At 35.2% G+C, this 18870-nt stretch overlaps 1 protein-coding gene across 2 annotated transcripts; it reads left to right on the forward strand.

The window, feature by feature from the left end:
* Positions 1–777: 777 nt before the first annotated feature.
* LOC142609407 (uncharacterized) lies at positions 778–15654 on the forward strand. Of its 2 annotated transcripts, none has more exons than XM_075780989.1 (17): positions 778–1229; positions 2548–2632; positions 3101–3241; positions 3323–3436; positions 3593–3702; positions 3787–3866; positions 4758–4863; positions 4984–5111; positions 5544–5648; positions 5723–5805; positions 10083–10457; positions 11504–11590; positions 11678–11748; positions 12122–12198; positions 12379–12526; positions 14757–14918; positions 15350–15654. In XM_075780989.1, the coding sequence occupies exons 1-17, from the start codon at positions 1098–1100 to the stop codon at positions 15452–15454; spliced, it is 2109 nt and encodes a 702-aa protein (XP_075637104.1). In that variant the 5' UTR covers positions 778–1097; the 3' UTR covers positions 15455–15654. The 2 variants fall into 2 exon arrangements, with proteins under 2 accessions (XP_075637104.1, XP_075637105.1); XM_075780990.1 differs by having other exon boundaries at positions 3593–3690; positions 15350–15653.
* The last annotated feature ends 3216 nt before the right edge of the window (positions 15655–18870 follow it).

An 18870-nucleotide genomic window follows, 5' to 3' on the forward strand; every position in this document is an offset into this window, starting at 1 on the left:
GCGATGGTCACCCCAACCAAAAACAGTCCTTTTTAATAACAAAACAAAAGCAAATCTCTTAACAAAATATATTCTTTGAATAATAAAAATTGTATTTGGTACAATAGTTTGTTTATTTTGCTTTTTTGGGACGAAAATTAAGGGTATTTGAATTTCATATTTTCATAATTTATAACTCTGTTTTCATCTCCATAACTCAAAAATAGTGAAACTCATGATTGGGAGAGGCTTGTTTGAATTTTTTTTTTTTTTTTTTTCGGTTATTGATTCCATTAATTAATTCTTTGATTTTTGTATCCGTTTGGATACACGTTGCGTTTCCTGCGTTTTAGGAGGACAAACGGCTACTGTTCATGAACAGTAGTAGTATATTTCTGACTTTTCAACCACTTTTCTTCTGTAAACAGTGTATTTGTGCACTATTCACGGACCCACAAACTTCATTTTCAGCTATTTTTTTTATTAAAAATGGGTCCTACAATATTATTCACGCATTTTAAAATTATTTTGCTACAATATTTTCAGTTTTTAATTTTCAACAATAAGTTCTATCCAAACAAAGCTTTGTTTCCATTCATCAAATCATCGGATTTTGAATTTTTATAATGGATCAACAAGGTTTTTTGGCAAGCATCGTAATTGGTCAATAGTGTGGGGTCTCAATCCGCTTACTCTTTTAAAATCACAAAAATAGAAAGTATTCCACTGAAATACAAAACAAATACACCAACCTGTTACTTTTTAGCTGCGTTTCGTTCTACAGAAAAAAGTTTACGCTTTCTCAAAAAAAGAACAGAAAAAATGTTTACGGAAAACACCCAATCGCACCAGCCGCCGTGACCCACCCACTAACCGACCGGACCACTGTGACTACCCAGCCACTAACGACAACCACCGTGACCAGATCCGCCGCCTCTACCTCTTTTTTTCTATCAATCTCTCTCTCACAACCAAGTGTCTGGTTTGAGAAAGATTGATTTTTTTTGGAAGCTGGGAAAATTTGAGAAAGTAGTAGAAAATGGCTTTTCAAAAAGTATTATTACCAGTAACGGAAGTTCAGCGGAGGAAGAACGGTGTCGTATCATAATCCTACAGCTATGCCCAGAGAATCATCAGTGAGTAGTAGTAGTAGTAGTAGTCGTCGTCGTCATGGACCAAGAAGAGGAGGAAAGTATTCAGTCAAGGAGAAATATGGTTACATCCCTGATAATTTCAACTCACTTGAACAGGTTTTCTTTCCTTTCTTTCATTTGTCTACATGTGCTTTTTTTTTTTTTAATTTATTTTGTTTTTGCTATTTTCATTTGAAGCGAAGAACATATTCAGTTACTTATAAACTTTTCAAAAAAATAGGAGAGGGCTAGCTAGATGGTTTTAGCTTGTTTTGAATTCTTGATATCGGACGGTTATGAAAATTTGGGTACTGCGTTTTGCGTCCACGTCTACAGGCAAAACGCGTTTGAGTTTTTTTTTTTTTTTTTTTAACCAGCGCCTGTTGCACGTTCATTTAGGTCATGAACACTGAACAGTAATTTTTTAATTATCTGTGCTATTATTTAAGGGTTTCTTTATTTGGATTTTTTTTTTTATTGAAAAATGTCCTGAGATAAAACTAAAGGATAATTGAGTGAAAATACAACTTTAACTCTTATTAAAATATTATTTAGACAACTTTTCTATTAATTGTTAAATTATTTTATCTACTTATAAATTAGATTTTCAAAATAAAAATTATATATATAAAATTAAAAAAAATCAAGTTTTTTTTTTTCTCTACAAAATAGGACCATTAAAAAAAAACCTCATCGCACGCTCTTCACGTGGGTGATGAGGCTTAATAAAACCTAGTTTTGATAATATTTCTTGGTCGAATACGTTCGTTCCATATGTCTTAGAAACTCGAAGATTAAGTATGCATTTGGGTAGGGATTAAAAATTAAAATTATTTCACTATTTAGCTTATTTTTGCTATTATTTATAGGTCTCACTGCACTTTTGGCACTATGCATGAGTCTCACTGTACTATTTCAACTAATTTTTACATTTATCTACAGTACTTTCAGCAATAATATTTCAGTTTCAGCAAAATAAGCAATATCTAAACACAAGAATCAATACAACTGCCCCATAAACAAATTGTAAATTGGCAGGCTACTAAGTAAATAATCCATTAAGCAAACAGTTCCACAATACCCAAATCTCGAAATACCAAACTTTTAATTTTCGTCCCAAATAAGTAAAATAAATAAACTATCATACCAAACACATTTTTTTATTCAAAGAGTATTTTCTGTTAAGATATTTGCTTTTGTTTTGTTATGAAAAAGGGAATTTTTTGGAAAGACCATTGCCTTCAAATATGGGTTAGATGACTATTTTAAATTTTGAGATTTTGGGACAGAATGCTAAATTTTAGTAACCATGGATGACAGTTTGTACATTTCCCATTTGTCAAATCATCGGATTTTGAATTTTTATAATATGTTTAGATATATTTAGAACTTTTAACATGAAATTAAATTTTTGAATGGCTCTCTTTTCTAATAGGTTACTGCAGCATTGAGAGGGGCAGGTCTAGAATCAACCAATCTTATCGTTGGAATTGATTTCACTGCAAGCAATGAATTGACAGGTTTGTGGCAGTAAGGATGGCACGCTATACAGTTTCATTCATTATCGTATGAGTTATTCATGGAGCAGAAATTGATATCCCCTAGTCAATATTTGTCTATTCGCCCTTACAGAACCCTGGGGTTTAATCAAACTTAAATAGAAAAGAATTACTATATATGTTCCTTATTATCTTCTTGAATAGTGTTTTCTCAACCTTAAGGTCATGCATCATTAGACTTGACACTAGATAGTTTTGGTGTAGGAGGCTGTTTCCCCTCCCCCCTGTACTTTGTTAACATGTGATTTCTACTCCTACTTATGATGCCACTGCATATCCAGTCTAATTATAATGCAATGATCACATGGTCAAGAATCTAAAGTGGAGGCAATGCAACAACTTTGTCTTTTTAGTATCATTTATTTGTCAAAATGGTTTACATTTGATTTGTATATCTGGGAAGCCAATGCATTGGTTTTGTTATTGAAGGCAAAGTCTCATTCAATAAGCGGAGCTTGCATACAATTGGAGATGAACTTAATCCATATGAGAAGGCCATCTCTATCATTGGGAAGACTTTATCCCCTTTCTGCAAATGCAACTTAATTCCTTGTTATGGTTTTGGTGACGGTATGTCTAGTGCCCTAAAGAATATCTGGACCAGTTTCTCTCATTTTTTCACATAATCACTGGGTTTATTTTCTGTTATAGCAAGTACTGAAGATCATGGCGTGTTTAGCTTTCACAATGATCATTCACCTTGCGATGGTTTTGATGAAGTATTTTCATGCTACAAAGAAATAGTTCCAAACTTGCAACTTAGAGGTTGGTTTATATTCCTTTATTTGAAAGCTGATATTTTCATTAATTTGCAATTGCTTTCCATTATCAAAACCATGGACTTTTCTAGTTTCACATCATTCTATAATATTTTGCTTTATCTCAAAAGTCACGGCTTTGATTTGTGTAATTGTGTTTAAGGGCCAACTTCTTATGCTCCGGCAGTTGAGGCTGCAATTGACATTGTACAGAAAAATGGTGGCCAGCACCATGTACTGGTTCTCATTGCTGATGGCCAGGTTACATTCAAAGTCACCTCTCAAACTCTCCTGAACTGACACATTGTTGCATGCACACAGTTATTCTTATTTTGAGCAATGTCTTCTATTCTGAAGGTTACAAGAAGCGCCAATACAAGAGATACAGAACTAAGTGCACAGGAAGAAGAAACAGTCAAATCAATTGTCAATGCAAGGTGACCTTGCAGATTGATTATTTAAAATTTCTCCTTAGGCTTTTGTCAAATTTCCTCCCCCTCCCCCAAGCCTTTTGATCTTATAGTTTATCTTCAATATTCTATAATTACATTATGAGCTATTTTGCTGTCCTTTTTGTGTGTTATTCTTTAAAAAACTAGAGTAGGCATTCTTTTGTCCAATAAGAAAAAAAATATACTGAAGATTGGAGTTGTTGAAAAAAATTACTACAAGATGAATTCAAAGCCATAATTTATTTAATTCTTGTATTTGATATGTTGAGTGCTGGTTATGTTAGTTGTTGTGGGTCTGCAGTGAGCAATGTAGTGGATACCGTGGTCCTATAATCGAATGTTTTTGTCAGTTATACAATCTGTTCTGGTTACTATACAGGTTTAGATGGGGCAGTGTGATTCCTTAAAGAGTAATGACAACCATTGGCAATTTTTCTCAAAAAAATTTCTTTGGAATGGTGCTAATGTAATAAAGGGCACAGCAAAAGTCACTTAGGCTTTTGCAATATTAATGGTGGACTAAGGCTGAGGAGACTTGCTGACTTGAAATATGCTGTGTCATAGATCATCTTTAGACAAAGTTTACGTACAGAAAGCCTTGTTTTGTCCTAATGGGATTCATCAAAATTTGCTGTGACTCAAGAGAATTGGATTCAATTTCCGGCCAATTCTACTCTACTCTTCTCTACTCCCTCTCCATCCAAACTGGCTATAACTATTTCAAAATAATGTTTGTCAACACTCTCAACCAAAGTTCTAAGATTAAGATTAAAAATTTTGGTCGGTCAATGCTGTACAATAATTTACAAGCTTACTTTTAACTGAGAAATAAGTGGATATTGTGGAGGCACGGACACTTATATTTTTAAATTCCAGTTTATATCCACTCTCAATTGTTCTTGTCGGAGTTGGTGACGGACCCTGGGAAGGCATGAAGAACTTTGATGACAAGATCCCTCAACGTGAATATGATAATTTTCAGGTATCACAGTAGTAGTACACAATTAGATTTGAATTCCATGTAATTCTCTGTATCGTTCCATATAAGTTGAATATAATTCAACATGCATTGACTTTTAAAATATGTCTTCTCTGTTTGTAGTTTGTTAACTTCACTGCAATTATGTCTAAAGTTGTAACACCCTCCGAGAAAGAAACAGCTTTTGCTTTGGCTGCCCTAATGGAGATTCCCTTGCAGTACAAAGCAGCAATGGAACTTGGCATACTTGGGTAGGGTTTCTTATCCATCTTTTTCATATTATAATAGTATTTCGTGAAAACTTGATTCATGTTGAAATGAGAGCTTTGCTGCATAAAGGAGGTAATTGGACAATCAATAATTTATGAATAAAACTTAAGTACTTTAAGTTCCCAACTATACTCAACATGTGATTTCTAGCCGTTATATGGTTGAATTTAATTATCTTTGGGAAAGATAATACCATTTTTATTGCATTGACCTATGCATGCATGTATGTGGTTGAATTTAACTGAAAACACAAGGTATAACACTGAAGTAATTCTACCTGAGTTTTGCTCATAATTTCAATGAGGATATAGCCTCAGTATTTATAGTTCCAATTGTGGACAAAACATAAATGTCATGTGATTGAACTAGTTTTTGAATGCTTTCTAATCTGCATTTACTCTATTGGAAAAAAGCCGTGTGACAGGAAGGCAAAATAAAATCACTCCACTCCCTCCCCCTGTTCCTAACACTTGTCCTCGAATGCCAACCCCTGAGACAAGGGAACTTTGCATACTCAGGTAGGGTTGCTTATCCATCCTTTTCATATTATAATTTTGTTGTATTTGGTGAGGATTTTCATAATTTTCTATAGACGAAGAAATGGCAAGAGACCGGAGGAGTATATTTACAGTCACACTGACAGTGGTGCTTTAACACAACCACAAGGACCTAAAGGTAAAAGTAAGGTTTTTTGTTTTTATTTTTATTTATTTAATAAGTATATTTATTTATCTATAAATACTATAAACACTTACTAAATACCGCATGATTCACTTTGAAAACCTGACTACATGATTTCGTTTCACGACTTTGTTTCTGAAAACTCCCAAATTGAGGGGGTGTATGGTACATGCACTTAAAAATTGAAATTTTTTGTTTGAAAACATGTGTAGAAATACGTGTGGGTGAAAAAGTGTGTGAAAATACGTATTATGTTGTTTAAAAACTGAAAATTGTTATTTGAAAACATGTACGAAACACCCCTTGAAAATTTCAGAGTTCAGACGCACACTGCCACGCATAAAACCTGAATACCCTGCCGCCCTTGCAATTTGGATCTTACTCACTAGCCACAGCCAAGGAAGTCGATACCGTTCCATACATGACGGTATTTTCTGTTCCAGCCAGTTAACTAGTACCAAATCACCTCTAAAATTTACCGCTTGATACTGGAATGTATCAAACTCACGTCATTGCTGTTGTTACCACATTTTTCCTGTTGTCATCTCATGTTGCTGGTCATCTCCATCTCCTACTCAAGTTTTCTCTGTCTTCCCCACCCTTTCTTCTATTTCCTTCTTCTCATGTTTTGAGTCATACCATCCTTTATTTTTCTTTTCTTTTATGCGGTAGTTGTGGCTCTTGGTTTATGAGCCACCTGACATCTCATGTGAATTTACTGCAGTGTTTTGAAAATTAAAACAACTTTTTGAAATTTTAAATTTCAATTATATACATGCTTTCATTTGTTAACAAAAAGAATGTGTTTACTGTTTATTATTATTATTATTATCATCCAAATCCTTTATTTTTATTTTTTGAACTTTATCATCCAAATCCAATAGATTATATCACCACGTTTATCTGAGTACTAATAGATAGGAATATTAGAGCATCCGCATCAGCAGATGCAAAGTCTTGCAAAATACAAAAAACATTTCATTTTACATATTTTGAACAAAGAAACACCCACATCAGTGGGTGTAAAAGTGTGCATAAATGCACAACTACTACAGTAACCGTGCATATATGCATGGTTACTGTAGCTCTTGCATTTAGTATTTTATTATTATTTTTCTCTCTCCACCTCACTCTCTCTTTTTCTCTTTGATCTAACTCTCCACCTCATTCGGGTTCCCTCTATTTCCCAACGATCACAACAACTTAGCAAAAAAAAAAGAAGACAAATATCCAACCACCAACTCAGCACAACCCAACTATCACCACCGCAACCCAAACCCGCCGAAAAACCCATTCCAAATCCAAACCAAAATCAATAAAAACTAAATCCAATGAAAAACCCATATGAAAAATCCAACAGAAACCGACATGAAAAACCCAACGGAAATCAGTCAGATCTGCCTTCGGATCTACCTTGCTGCTGCCGCCGCATCCGCCTTGCTGCTGCCGCTGCATCTGCCTTGCTGCCATCGCCAGATCCAACCCAAATGGACTTAGATTGACATGGGTTTGTGTTGAAGTGAAGATTTTTGGTTTGTTTATGGAGTTTTCCGGTGAAGAAATGGGCGAAAGAAGAAAACTTTACCAGTGAAGAAAGATGAGAGAAAGAAGAAGATAAAGAAAGAAAATAGTGTTCAGAAAAGAAAAGAGAGAAAGTGGGTTTGACTAGTAAGGTTGTTGAAATAATAAAAAAAGAATATAAAATGATTATTTAAAGAAAATAGTGTGTATAATAGATAAACTGATGTGAGAGTTTTGAATAAGTGGCTATGTAAAATAGAAAAAGTGGGTTCTTATGTTAAAATAGACAAGAAATTTTGCACAGACTGATGCAATTGCTCAGTTAAAATATATGCACATATAATTTAAAGTATTTTGAACAAATTATATGAACTTTAATTAATAAAAATTCAAATATATTCAAAGTCTAAATCAAATGAATTCAGTTATTTAGTTTACAACTTTAGGTCTACAATTTGTAGTTTGAATTTTATATTTGCCCTCACATAACCTATAATAGTTGGGACTTTTAGGGCCTTACATGTGAAAAGAGTTTAGCCTCATCACCATTAAAAGTGTGACAAAATGCCTAAGAGAAATTTGAAATTACTTCAATTATTTTCTTTTACATGTTTTGATCTATTCATGTAGTGAGTAATGGGGTTTTCCCCTATTTTAATAGTCATGGATTACGATCTGTACATTTGGTGAATATATCCATGAATTTTTATAATTTTTTTTTTATGTTTCATGTTGTTATTAGCTCTTGAGATCGATGAGGGCTGTGAATTCCTAGGTATAACCTTTTTAAAAAAATAAAGTGAATTCCTAGGCATTGATGTTGATCTTTTACTCAAATTTTGTTGCTTAGTAATTTATAATTAAAATAATTGATAATCAAGTAGATCGTTTAGTAAATATTTTTTTCATTCTAATAAACTTTAATAAATTCAAAGTGGAAATATGATTAAATAAATTAATTGATTTTGTTATTTAATTTCTTTTTAATGTTTAGATTATGTTCTATTGTTGTTGTTTGTAATTGTGAATTTTCCGTAGATGAACTTTGTGGTGTTCTATTAGAGATTTCATGCTATACATCCTAGAGCCCTAGTTTAATACAAATTTTAATAAAACTATGTTTACCATGTTATTGATTTGGCGCCAATCACATTTTCCGTTGGTTATACTTTTGCAAATTTCCGTTTGTTAGACTTCTATAATAAAATTGGAAGTAGCTTTAGCATTTGAGTGATAAATCATGTTATATAAATTACAAATTTTACTACATAAGCCTTAAGGTCTTATAAAAAGCCTCACAAACTACTAGGTCAACTATTAACCACAAAAAAACTATATATATATATATATATATATATATATATATAATTGTTGATGTGACATCAATCACATTAATTGCTAGATCGATTTGTAAAAAAATTGATAGTAGTTTTGACATTTTCCTTTCTATAATGGTATAAAATTGTACGAAAATGCTATATAAAAAGAATGATAAGATAACGTACAAAATTGTAACATAAGATTATGGAGGTATATTATGAGGTTTGTATAAGATGATGGAGGTACATTATGATGTTTGGAGGTATATTATGAGGTTTGTATAAGATCATGGAGGCACATTATGAGGTTTGTTACGGGTTGAGTGTCAAATTATGATGCACAGTGATGTGTGATCAATCAGAAGTGTATACTAGTTTTATTATTTGATCTTACAAACTGATGTGTGATCAATTCAAAATTTAGCATTTTTTTATTAAGATAAAAAAATGATACAAACTCATGGACAAAACTCGTCCTTGAAAACTAACTTGCAAGGAGAGGGTGGACCAAGAGCTTATATACACATGCTTAAGCCTGCACTTAATCCATGTGGGAAACTTGGATCGTAACATGCCACCATACTCCACAGCCGATGTACACGACATTTCACTCAATTGACACAAACCCAATGGTAGCCCTTTCTCTTTTTTGGCGACTCCACTCACATCTCAGTTATTCAATGACTTAAGAAGACATTTTAATCTAACCTCTAGGTCACCCCCTTCGAGATGCGACCACGAAACCGCAACTTATTTGATCTCATACTCAACAAGTTGCGTTTGATTACTCGACGTGGTGGTTGGCTTTGATACCGATGTTAAGAATCAGAATGGGATTAGGGATATTGTAGTAGGTCACTTCAAGGGCACCTAGACCTACATAGCAGAAATGTAGAGAGAGAGAGAGAGAGTCAGTTTCATAAGCACAATGTTAATCATCAATGACAAGATACAATGAACTATTCTCTTCTTATACAAGCATCAGCTTCTAACTGACCTCCGGATTATTAGCTAACTAAGCTAACTAATCCAACTACTCATTGCTAACCGCTATACCCATCACTTACAACACAATACTATTCTACAAAAATAGGTACAGATGGTACAGATGCCTAACACTCTCAAAGTATATCCAGAAGTTTCTTTTTTATTCTTTACTAATTTTCCATAATTCCTCAATCCAATAATAGCCTCTCGTGGAAGAAGAGGTGCAGCACGTGGCCATGGGAGTTGTATCCGTTTATTTTACCTTTTATCATCAAATGGATCTCATTGAACGCAGTATTTTATCTTTCATTTTTCTTGATAATGAAAATCTTTCATTTAATTTATGATCTAGCTTATATGTATTTTCAGAAACTGCTACTTATTATGATATTAACTCATACTTGCTGATTTATTTATTTTTTGTGCTGATCTTTGATTCTCCAGATGAACCTTTTGATGTCCCAGACTCTGAGAAACAAAAGCCATCACCATCCCTTGGCAACCTCTCAGATTATTCTCTGAAGCAATTTTCAAATGAAGATTTAGCCAAGGCAGCTAAAAATTTCTCCGAATCCCTTGGTGAAGGTGGTTTTGGTTATGTTTATAAAGGAACCCTTCCAGGTGGCAAAAAAGTTGCAATTAAGCAGTTGAAATCTGGAAGTGGACGGCGGGAGAAGGAATTTCAGGCAGAGGTTATTATCATTAGCTGTATCCGTCACAAAAACCTTGTTTCACTGGTTGGATACTGCATAGATGGGGCACAGAGAATGCTTGTTTATGACTTTGTCCCAAACAAAACGTTGGATTTTCATCTACATGGTAAGTCTTTTTGGTGATTATATTTTATTTTGTTTCATCTGTAACCTTTTTTTTTTGTTGGGGGATGATAATTCATGTTGATGGTCTTAAATATAAAATATACTTGTCTCTTTTGTTCTTACAAACGGAAATGTCTTGTTGTTATTGAAAGAATAGAGCAAGAAGTTATAATTTCCCCTAGATAATCTATTAAAAAAGTGAAGGTCCATAAGCAATTTAAGCATAGTCATGATTTGATTGGTTAGCTCCACTTAATTTTTCCTATGTTGGTTCTAAGTCAATCAAGAATTTGCATCACTAGTTCACAAAGTGCAGGATTACTGGAATGACCCCAAGAATTCCATAAAGTTTCATGAGATAGAAAAAATGACCAAGGGAAAGCATTTTCATGGTAAAACTTGAATGAAAAAGCTATAAACTGAAAATATCTAGAGTATTAAGATACTTGAAAGATTTTAGTTGTATAAGTAGAAGTGCAGAACTAGTAGATAAAGTTGTCAAAAGTAATTGAATTGGGGCTTACTTTATGAAATGTATAATAAATTTTTTTTTTTAAACAAATAAATTTATACTTAATTTACTATGAACTCAAGAGTTGCTTCAAAATACGGTAAAATATAAGCAAAATCAGAAGATGACTTTTGCGTTGTTAAATATAGAGAAGTGGAGTTGTTGTAGAAGATAAAGATCTTTTGCATTGTTAAATATTTCTCTAGATTTCTCTAATTGATACAAACCTCTTAAATGCAACTTAATTGGCCGAAAGTATTAGTGGAGAGGCATAAACCTCTTTAATAACCTTATGTGAAAAAGAGAGAGAGTAAAAATAGTCAAATTGGTGATTAAACTTCACTGAGTAGCATCATTGGGTTGTCATTTCAAGTAGCATTCCTATAGGGTTATACCGTCCTGAGAGTTTTAATGGCAAGTTGGATTTCAATGTGTTGTTAAGATTGAGATCATTTTTTTTCAACTTGATTTTGGTCTAGTAACCTTATTTTCTAAATTACCAAACATTGTTTTATTAAAGAAAAATGACATTGCAGGAGAGGGGGCACCTACTCTGAGCTGGCCAAATAGAATGAAAATAGCTCTAGGCGCTGCAAAAGGATTGGCATATCTGCTTGAGGACTGTGAGTTTCCTTTATGTTCTATCTTTACATTGCAAACATTAAAAATATTTCTGGTTATAGTTTCACTCTCCTTTGGATGTTCTTCAGGTCAGCCTAGGATAATACACCGTGACATCAAGGCAGCTAATATTCTTATTGATGATAACTTTGATGCAAAGGTAAGGTTATTAAGTTTCAGAGGATTATTTGTTTAGTTTCAAATATCTATACATGAATGTCTCCATTGTTTATTTTTGACTTGCTTCTCCATCTATATCTGTGATTGAGTTTAGAAAGTTCTAGATTTAAATCGATTGGGATTATCCTTGGCTCGAAATGGGTCAAGAGATGCTGCCATGATGGGAAAATTTTTTATTCCTTTTTCTCTTTTCCTCTGCCCACAGCAAACAAAAGGTTTTGTGTCACTTATTTGCATGGTGCTGTTTGCATGGCATAAGTTATATGGAAAAACTTCATTCTCATTTCATAATTAAATACCTTTTTAAATATTGACTTTTATGAAAAATAATGTACCTGGGATCTTTTGTTCAGGTTGCAGATTTTGGGCTTGCTAGGTTTTTATCAGATGCTGATGCTTACTGCTCCACTGAATTAATGGGAACTATTGGGTAAGATCCATATCTCTGTGTTCTTTCCGCAAACCTGTGGTGCTGCCATGAATTTTAGTTTTGGGGCGGCCTAATTAATGCTTAAAAACCAATGATGGCTTGGCTATTACATATTCTTTTTAACTTTTGAATTAATTGTTTCTTAATATCTTGAAATAATCCTGTATTCACCAAATGCAGTTATGTGGATCCAATGTATTCTTCTGATGGACAGATCACTGATAAGTTGGATGTTTACTCCTTTGGTGTTGTGCTTGTGGAGATGGTTACTGGACTCAAACCTATCGGAAAAAATCAACGCTTCCGCGGTAATAGCATGGTTGAGTGGGTATGTATACCATGATCACTAGTCCTTAATTGTTCACTATACTTTGTCAATGTAATCAGATCATCTTGGGATATAACTTTTTTTTTTTGGTTGAAATATTAAAAAGAACAATCACTTTGTTTGGAACAAATTTTTTTTTGCAATTATGTGGTTCATTTGCATAGGGGGCAGGGGTTTTCATTATTCCTTCATGGTGTCCTATTCTGTGTTTGTATGTATGTGTGCATTGGTTTTAGGTTCTCCTCTTAATAAAAAAATTTAGGCTAAAGTAAAAATTACACCCTTAAGTTAGGGAGTTATTAAATTTTACACTGAAAATTTCAGAAATTGGATTTTACTCCTTAAAGTTATATTATGTGTGCAATGGCAACCCCTCTATCCTTATTTTCCGTTAAACGTCACATAAACTTGCCACACATAATTAGTTCTTCCAATAAAATGATGCCAATATGGCTCTTAAAGAACACTTTTTTTGATAGGTAAATCCTTTTAAAAGAACTGGTGGTGGAAAAGAGTGTCAGTTATGCGTTTTAGTGTAACCCTCATTTAGTTTAGGCTGTTATAACTTCAATATTTTTTTTCTTCTTAAAAGATGCAACATTTTAATTGCATAGTATGAAACTTGTATTGAAAGATGCATATTTTCATTAATTAGAAAATTAGAGTACAGGACTGGTATATATACACGAAGAAGCAAAACAAATTAACTAACTTTAACACATGCTACAGATCCTATAACTAACTATTACATGTGTGAACTAACAACTGAATTAAACACTAATACAAGCTACAGGTCGTTTTACATGTTCTAAGCCTTCACTTGTGTCGTTTAGCTTTAAACCTGTTCTGCAGATACCCTTGTAGCTTTCACCTTCTTCTGTCATGCTTGCCTGATCTTGCTTAGGCTTGTTTCCTTCATTCTGATACTCCCCCTCAAGGGTAGCTGCTGAATGTATATTAATCATTCCCATTTTGCAAACCAGAGTTGAAAATTGATTAAAATTCAATGCCTTAGTCAGCAAATCTGCAAGCTGACAATGAGTTCTAACATGATTCAAATTCATAACCTTCTCTAACACTTTGTCTCTAACCATATGACAATCTATTTCAATATGCTTGGTCCTTTCATGAAACACTGGATTTGATCTGATGTGCAAGGCTGCTTCATTATCACAAAACAACAAAGCTTCCCTTTTGTGTTCAACACCACTGTCCTTAAGAAAGTACAATATCCATACTATTTCACAAGTAGCCACTGCCATTGCTCTATACTCTGCTTATGCAGATGATCTAGAGACTGTTGATTGTTTCTTTGACTTCCATGAGACCAAAGAATCACCAATGAAAACACTATAGTCTGGGACAGACCTCCTGGTGTTGGGACAAGCAGCCTAGTCAGAGTCTGTGAAGCCCTTTGCATGCAACTCTGTGCTAGCTGAAAACAAAAGACCCTTGCCTGGTTCATTCTTCAAATACTGTAACACCCTATGCACTGCATCCAGATGTGGCTTCCTTGGCTTGGACATGTACTAGCTCAACCTATGGACAACAAATGTAATGTCTGGCCTAGAAATTGTTAAGTACAATAACCTTCCAACAAGCCTTTTATAAGCACTAGGATCCTTAAGCTCTTCCCCTTCATACTTGCTTGGACTTTCTCCATGGTGCAAAAACAAGGGGTCATCCATTGGAGAATCCTGAGCAGATGGAGGAGCACTCTCTGCTGCAGGAACTGATGAAGTAGCAGTGGAAGCCATTGATAACAAGAAAAAGCTTTGGCAAGATGAAAGAAAAGGAAAATTGGAGAAGAAAATTTTGAAGAAACTTCGAAGAAAATACCAAACCCTATAACAGAGATTGGAGAAAATCTAGAAATTGAGAGAAAATTGAGAGAGAATTCTAGAAAGAAGCTCTGATACCATATCAAACTTGTATTGAAAGATGCATATTCTTATTAATTAGAAAATTAGAGTACAGGACTGGTATATATACACAAAGAAGAAGCAAAACAAACTAACTTTAACACGTGCTACAGATCCTATAACTAACTATTACATGTTCTAAGCCTTCACTTGTGTCATTTAGCTTTGAACTTGTTCTGCAGATACCCTTGTAGCTTTCACCTTCTTCTGTCATGCTTGCCTGATCTTGCTTAGGCTTGTTTTCTTCATTCTTATACATAGCTTGAGTGACATGAGACAAATAACACTTCACTGTTATGGAATTTTAGGTAAAGCCTTTGCTCTCACCAGCTTTGAAAAAGGATAAATTTGATGCTTTCGTTGATAAAAGGTTGGAAAAGAACTTTGACTCTAAAGAAATGGCTCGAATGGTTGGTTGTGCTGATAAATGTGTGAATCTACCACGCGAGAAACGGCCAGGAATGAGCCAGGTAACTCTACCACTTGCTAATATTGAAAAATTGAAATAATTGTCTCTTTGTCTAATCGTCTTATCTTCATTCTTTTTTAGCATCAAAAAATTACAAATGATAGACCTCCTTCGCCCTTATTGTGTTTGTGAACTGTAATGCCCATCATCTTGTTTAGTACAAAAATTTTTTAGTTAATTATTTTGTAAAGTAAATGGAACATCTAGGTTTTTGTATCAATACATTGCTAAGTTTTGGCAGGTTGTTGTCTTTTAATGTTCAAAATTACCAGAACGTTTATGGAATTTAGATTTTCCTAGTTGGCTATCAAAAGCTGAACTAGTTCTGAAACTGGTACAAAGGCATTATTCTTTGCGATTGCGTACAACCCTTATTCATTTTTCACGATGGAATATAACCCTAACCCTATTGCTATTCTTGCTAAAAAGCAGATACTTCGAGAGTTAGAAGGAGATCTTTCTCAACCAGTGAAGTTCGACAAAAAAGGATTTCACATGCCGCGGCCCAAAAATATTTTTAGAATGGCCCAATTATGATTGTATATAAATACGCAAAAGAAATGCTATGTTAAGTGACAGGTTGTCATGGTTGTTACAAGTGGGCCAAAAAGCAATTTTAATTGTGGGTTCAAATTAGAAGTTTAGAACCAATAACAATTTACCATTTATAATTTATGTTTTGTTGTGAAAATATTGTGAATATTTTTTTTTAAATATTGTAAATATAACGTTTCTCAAATATGTAAACTAATATAATTAGGCTTTGGTAGCTTCACAATTTTCCATGTCATTTTTTATAGGGGGTTATTTATTTTTTATGTCAAAATGACAGTTTTAAACCACCACATAAGCTTTGGTAGTGTTAATATAAAAAAAATTAATTAAATAAATGTAGCAGTTATTTTATGCCATATAGTAAATAAATTGGCAAAAAGATGATGTAAGGACATAGTTGGATCCAAAGCTCAAAAGGTTTGGACAATGGCTCAATAAGCTCAAAACAATAAATTTGTTAGAGAGTAGGTTTGTTATTGAACATTCAATGAGTTAAATGTAAATCACTATAGGTTAGTAAACGTTGGAATGACCAAGACGAACAAGTTGAAAAGAAAAACACTCATCAGTTAAGTTTGAGGATGGTCTGTTCTTGTGTGTGTGTGTGTGTGTGTGTGTGTGTCTCAAACTTATACAAATATTCAAGTTTTTGGTTACAAATTTTTTTTCCTTCTTGATTTTCGATCCCCTTTTTGTAATGGAATCATTCCCCTTTTATACTCCCTTCTTCTCTTTCATCCTAGCTTTCCACTTGTAGATCAGAGTGTTAATCTTCTTGATACTTGTTCCATCGGCACTTTTTTGAAATTTTTGTAGGTAGCTGTAAGGCTAGAAGTCACTGTTCAAGTATCACCTCCACATTAATGTGGTCAGTTGGTTAGGTGCAGAGCATTCAATGCGATAGTAGCAGTTTTCTTCCCAGATATTTCTCAATTCTCTATTGACTCTTCTCTCTCCAAGGCTTATCCTCTTTCCAAGTATGGTTATCCACTTCCTAGTACTTGTTAGGTGGTCAAGCTTTAGGCCTCCACTCTGCTTCTCGAGGAGGTTTGTCTCCTCGGACAACATCACTTGCTTGTTGTGACCAACTCTCTTTCTTGGGCCAATGACCTACTTGCTTTTACTAATAATGGTTTGTCCTTAGGCTCTTCGACGTCCTCGGGCATGGCTCACAGCCCACGGCCCAATACCCTTATTCGAGCCACTTATCCCCACAATAGCCCCTTGAACTCTATTCTTTCTTTCCCTTGAGAGAAAAATGGGGTTTCGGCCTTGTGTTAATGCACTTTCCACATTTATGACATTTCCACCCGTGTGAGTGTCTTTTCACCTGCAATAAGCACGCTCCTGACGCTTCGGCATCTGGGACGCTTCAACATTTACTCCACACGGCGCCCTGTCTCCCCATGCTCTACGGTGTGATGAAAATCTTACGGTAGGGATTTTCTATAAGGATTCAAGCGGGAACTTTCCCGCTTACTTTTCCTCTCCTATATAAATCGCTCAAAGAATCTAGATGCCCCACTTTTTGAATCTTCAACTCTCACGAACCAATCTGAGGTGCTATTTTCCTATATTTTTGCAAGTAACCTTTAGCCTACCTACTAATTATTAGGACCTTTTCTTCCTCGGCCTTCTAATTTTCACCTTATTCTTCTAACATCCTCCACTCACGTCTTAAATGAGTAGATTTGCTAGCTTGGTAGACAATCCGGAGGGCATAGAGAGCTTTTAGGCCCGTTATAACATACCAGCTGGGGTTTCTATTAGGCATTGCCTTCAAGGATAATGGCATGCCCTGAGATCAAAAGGAAAGGTGGCAATTCCTATGATTGTCTGTATAGAGGGAAGGATGAGGATCACTATGGGCAGAGTAACTAGGGATTTCTTGATTGCCCAAAGACTTTGCCCGAACTAGTATTCTCCAAACATGCTTAGGATACTAGGTAGTGTAGACGTCCTTAACGAGAAGATGGGTGTAAATCTCACCATCACGATGTTAATTGGGTGTACAACTGCCAGCTCTTTAAGAGCACGAGTTACTACCTTAAGACTAAGGTCCTTGAAGTCATACTCATCTCGTGTTTTCCCGAAACTAACAAGGGCATGGACCAAGATTTTCTGATTGTCTCAGGTGAATGACATGATGGACTTCATTGCCCAACACAAGAAGGGAAACTAGGTGGGGTACTTAGGCTTAGGTTCCCTGTTTTAGCACATTTTACACTCAAAGTCTCTTGTTCCTCTTCTTACAATTCGTAGGCTAATTCTCCTTTACTTAACGAATTCCCTTTCTAACAACATTTTCATTTTTGGGATTTTTTGCAAATAAGAATTTCACAGCCCCCAATCTCAATCTTGTCAATGAACCTGATCTGACAAGGATTCTTAAGTCCGAGATCTTTCTTTATACTGATAAGCAACTACGAGCAGCTCACGTCATCCTTGGGTACAAGCCGGTATCCACAAGCTTCTAAGCTCCCAAATATGTCATCAAGACGAAGGATCCTCGACTACATCAGATTAACATTGCTATACCCTTTTTCTCAACGGTCCTCCTCCTGCGGGCCCCCATCCAGTTAAATTGCTCGCTCAACGAGCTCCCGAGGAAGAAGCAACCTCTTCAAACTCAGCTTTCGAGGAAGAAGCCACCAAAGTAATAGAGGTCGTATACTCCAGCGAGGATAACAACGAGGACTTTGGAGTTTTTGATCAGTCTTTCCCCGCAGAGTCCCCCCTCGCTACCTTCTCCCACTTACCCTCTACACAAGTTAGCAGTAGTTAAGAGCCATCCAACATTCCTGAAGCTATGGTGCTCCAAAGGAAACTGAAGACCAGTCTGTTAGAGCTCCTCGAATCACATGCTGGAGGGTCTGTCCCCGAGGTGGCCATTCAAACTCAACCTCCAACTCTCTTCCCTGTACATACTTCCCCTTCTGAACTAGCAGAGAAGAAGAGGAAGCGCGATAAAAATGGCAAGGAGGTGTCCGAGGAGGGTGAGTTAGTGCCCATCAAAGAGCTCGAACCCCAAAAAGGGGCAAAAATTGCCAAGGGGGCGCAAAGGAAGACCTCGGCCGAGGCCATGGTCACAGAGAGGGTGTCCAAGTGTCGCCCTAGTTCAAACTGGAACCCCCCACTAGAGCTGGATAGAGCTCCACTCCCTTTAGATTCCTCTATAAGGGATTTTCAAAAAGGAAAAGTAGGCTATGTGGCCAATGTGCTTGAACAACCTTTGCTCCTGCCTCAAGACATGGCTAATTTGAGGACCCTCAAGAAGCACGAAGTGTTTCTAACTTTGAAGAGGGATTTAGCCATGGTAAGCCCTTCAATCTCTTATTTGTAATAAGCATACGCATTCCTCTCGTATCTAGAGAGTTTACCATGATATTTTCTTACAG

The sequence above is a fragment of the Castanea sativa genome, chromosome 9 (assembly GCF_040712315.1).
Source record: "Castanea sativa cultivar Marrone di Chiusa Pesio chromosome 9, ASM4071231v1".
Taxonomy (NCBI): Eukaryota; Viridiplantae; Streptophyta; class Magnoliopsida; order Fagales; family Fagaceae; genus Castanea; species Castanea sativa.

Coding starts and splice junctions, on each gene's coding strand:
- LOC142609407 (XM_075780989.1), top strand. CDS start 1,098: ATGCCCAGAGAATCATCAGTGAGTAGTAGTAGTAGTAGTAGTCGTCGT. Junction 3,867..4,757: donor AAATCAATTGTCAATGCAAG/GTGACCTTGCAG, acceptor TTTAAATTCCAG/TTTATATCCACTCTCAATTG. Junction 12,527..14,756: donor GTAATAGCATGGTTGAGTGG/GTATGTATACCA, acceptor ATGGAATTTTAG/GTAAAGCCTTTGCTCTCACC.